Consider the following 3902-nt stretch of genomic DNA (forward strand, 5'->3'; position numbering starts at 1 on the left):
CAGTTGCATCTCAGTGTGGTACGGCAACACTACTGATATAGACTGCAAACGCCTGCAGAGAGTGGTAAAGACTGCTGAGAAGATCACCAGGACCCCACTGCCCCCTCTGCAGAGCATCTACAACTGCAGAGTCTGAAGGAGAACTGCCTCAATCCTCAGGAACCCCACTCACCCCAAACATGAACTGTTCACACTTCTACCCTCAGGCAGGACGTATAGAAGTATAAAATGCAGGACTTTCAGGCTAAGGAACTCTCCTTCCCAAGGCCATTAGACTCCTAAATAACTGACTGGAGTTTATAACCATGGTTCACCTCATTCTATATACCTCACACAACTGTATTTGACTTGTCCATCACACACCTACCTGCACAATTACACTTTATACTTCTGTTTTTATACTGCCTCTGTTACTTATTATCTATCTGCTGCTTATTATTTATGTTTATCTTTATTCATTGGTTTTGGCATTTGGTGTGGACAGCAAAGAAAGAATTTCATTGTACAGGGAAACGTGTTTCCTTACTGTGTACTTTATAATGGTATTTAGTTATTCTGGTTAGGATTTTCTCACCGCATATTAAGGTTATATAGAGAAGCTAAATGTCTTTTTATGCCACAATTGAATAAGTGGGTTAAATGTGAATTTCCCATTGGGATTAATAAAGTATCTATCTATCTATCTATCTATCTATCTATCTATCTATCTATCTATCTATCTATCTATCTATCTATCTATCTATCTATCTATCTATCTATCTATCTATCTATCTATCTATCTATCTAATATTTCAGTTATAACTGTATATGGTATCAGCACAGTGGCACAGGACCGTAAGTATCCAACAGTTTGGATCTTGAATCATGCGCCCAGGCTTATATATGTGGGGCTGTTTAATTTTCCCCAGGTCTGTGAGTGTTTCTCCATGTGCTCCAGACGTGTTACATTAGTCTGAGATTCTAAATTGGCCCCTCTGTCAATGGGCCCTGTGACAGTTTGCAGCCTTGTAAACTTTTGATTTCTGCCCAGTGCTGCCTGGATAGACGCCAGCCCCCTGACAGATTTGGTTAAACTGTTGTGTTCTGAGTATTGTTCACGGTGAGCTAAAAAGAAAGAAGAAGAAATGGTACAAGAAGCATGTGTTGCGAATGATGACTTTCTGACTGTGGAGTAAGCGGTTCACCAGCACACATCTTCTTTGTCAAAAAATAAACACTTTTCTACCAATTAAAGACAAAAGCTTTAACTAGCAAGCCATTAGACAGATGAGTCTTCTGCATCATCACTACCCCCACTGCCCCAGTGGAATTTTCCTTTCCTCACAGAACATCATCCAAAGCAAATGACCAGAAATGCTGGACCAGACAATGAAGGGATGTGAAGACAGGCCCCCATAAGGGACCACCTCAAAAGTGAATGTTCACTATAGGTTCAGCAGATCCACGTGATTGTGCCCTTCTAAAGCCCCACCATTGTTTCCATGGGGTTGATATCCCATGAGCCCCTTTGCTTCTTTTTACAGCTCATGTATTTCTGCCAATCAGACCCAGGCTGTCTTGACTCCAGAGGGACTTGTTCAAAACTGGTGTGGCCCTAGCGAGAATTGAAGCAGAGCCAGGGCTGTGTTTCTTAAAGCTGGCTTTTTCTGTAGGGTCACATAACAGCTGAGAGCACCATCACAATGGAGCCAGGAACAGTGGTGATCTACGTGTGCAGAACTCTGGTGAGTGTGGTGGGGACAGTGGGAAATCTCATTCTGCTGCTTTCTCTGTGGTGCAGGTCTAAGGTGAAGACCTTTGATATCTTCTTGATTGGACTGGCTTTAGCCAACCTGGTGGAGACTGTCTTAGTGGACATGGTGGACATCACCCTTGAGCTGCTCAACATGATCCCAGCCACATGGTTCTGTCTAACCTTGAAGTTCATGTCTGGTCTTGGTGAAACCACCAGCATCCTCTTCACTGTTCTGATTTGCATCTTCCGCTATCAGAAGCTGAAGGATGCTGTTTCTCGGGTAAATTTTCCTATACCACTAGACACAGTTTGGGTCGCCTGGGTCCTAAGTGGGGCTGTCTGGGCTGTGGCATTTTGCTTCAGTCTGCCATCTGTGCTTCTCAGTCATGGCCACGATGGTGTCTATGAGAATGTCTCGACAAAGTGTTCCTCCAGCCTGTTTGAGTGTCCCAGGTCAAACTGCTCCCTGGGCCACATAGCCTACAAGACCACATATCTCGGCGTGACTAATGTCCTGCCCCTACTTATCATTGCCATCTTCAGCATCTTCATTCTAAAAGTGCTGCTGCAGAATAGACGAGTGGCAGCAGGTGAACTTGCTGGCGAGAAACCCCTGGGCAAGACGACATCCACATCCAGGCGCAGCAACATATCCGTGATAGCTGCCCTCTGCATTTTTGAGGTCGTCTGGATCCTGCACATGATATTCCAGTATACAGCAGACGTTGATAAATTTGCCTTCTGGTCAGAGTGTGACTTCTTCATCTCAGCAGTTTATTCCACTGGCAGCCCTTACATCTACGGTTTTGGAAACAATGTATTCTTATTGAGGAGATGACAGCAACAACACAAAAATGTATTCTGCTCATTTGTGAAAGGTTCAGGGTAATATATTGGCATGCTGTAAGAGTTACTGTACATGTAGGATATGATGTAGAAGCAGAATTCTCCCAGCACACTCTCTCAGTGTCATGGGCCTTCAAAGGGGGCACAACTGCTGATAAAAAGTAGACGAAAAGGCTGATTGAAAGAATGAAGACAGCACACTGAAACAAGGGCAGGACTGTGGGGGACTGGTTAGTAGTGCTAGCCCAGCACCCTGGAGACTTGGGTTCAATTCTCTATCTGCCTGTGTGGATTCATCACTGGAGAGTTTTCATTTTTGTTCCCCAACTTGAAGATGTGCAGGTTAGGTCAGTTGGTGACCTTAACAAATGAAGGTGGGTCGTTGAAGTTGCCCTAGGCTCCAACTACAGAGAATGGATTGTGGGTAACAGAAAATTCTCAGACCTGCTTAGTTCAATTCAGAATTGAAGGTGCAAAGGCAGAGTCTATCATGGCAGCATCAGATGATAGGTCTGACCACCAATCCGTTGCTGGGCCCACTCACACAAACAGGTCCAATTTAAAGTCACAAGTTTACTAATTCTGCACCTCACTGGTATGTTGGAGGATCACTGGAAAAATAGAAGAAAACCCACACAGATACATGGAGACCATGCAGAGTCCACCTGGACAACAACTGGGCATGATTTTTAAAGCCAGTGTGCCAATCCTGAGAGGCAGCAGCTCTAACCGCTGTGCCATTGTGCCATTGGATACATAATATAGTGAACAGGCATAAATGTATAGTGAATTACAAAATGTCAGTGCTGCTTACGAGTTCACTTGTTTGAAATGTCATTTTGATGTTACTATAAAATTGAAATATATACCATGAAAAATATTTGTTTAATATGACTTATTTGAAACTGTCAAATGAATGTTTTAATGGTTAGAACTCAATTATCATGAAACGTCATTGAGTTGAAATAATATTTAAAAATATACAAGGCCTTTAGGATGTCTTAGAGGGAACCTTGATGATGGCAAACTGTTTTAGAGTAACAATAAAAAATGTAGTCATTATAGAAATGTTCACAATCTCTCTAGGATAATAAGCAAGCTAAAACTCACAACTATTTATTTATTTATTTATTTTTACAAATCTAGGAATTTTGAACCCTGCACGTCATGTGCCTCTTGATTTATCGTAGGCACACTCCATCCTGGGCGGCACGGTGGCGCAGTGGTAGCGCTGCTGCCTCGCAGTTAGGAGACCCGGGTTCGCTTCCTGGGTCCTCCCTGCGTGGAGTTTGCATGTTCTCCCCGTGTCTGCGTGGGTTTC

At 43.4% G+C, this 3902-nt stretch overlaps 1 protein-coding gene across 1 annotated transcript; it reads left to right on the forward strand.

The window, feature by feature from the left end:
* Positions 1-1682: 1682 nt before the first annotated feature.
* On the forward strand, positions 1683-2573 carry LOC114666511 (type-1 angiotensin II receptor B). The gene has a single exon (XM_028821408.1). The coding sequence runs from the start codon at positions 1683-1685 to the stop codon at positions 2571-2573; it is 891 nt and encodes a 296-aa protein (XP_028677241.1).
* Positions 2574-3902: the final 1329 nt, after the last annotated feature.

Source organism: Erpetoichthys calabaricus, chromosome 16 (assembly GCF_900747795.2).
Source record: "Erpetoichthys calabaricus chromosome 16, fErpCal1.3, whole genome shotgun sequence".
Classification (NCBI taxonomy): Eukaryota; Metazoa; Chordata; class Cladistia; order Polypteriformes; family Polypteridae; genus Erpetoichthys; species Erpetoichthys calabaricus.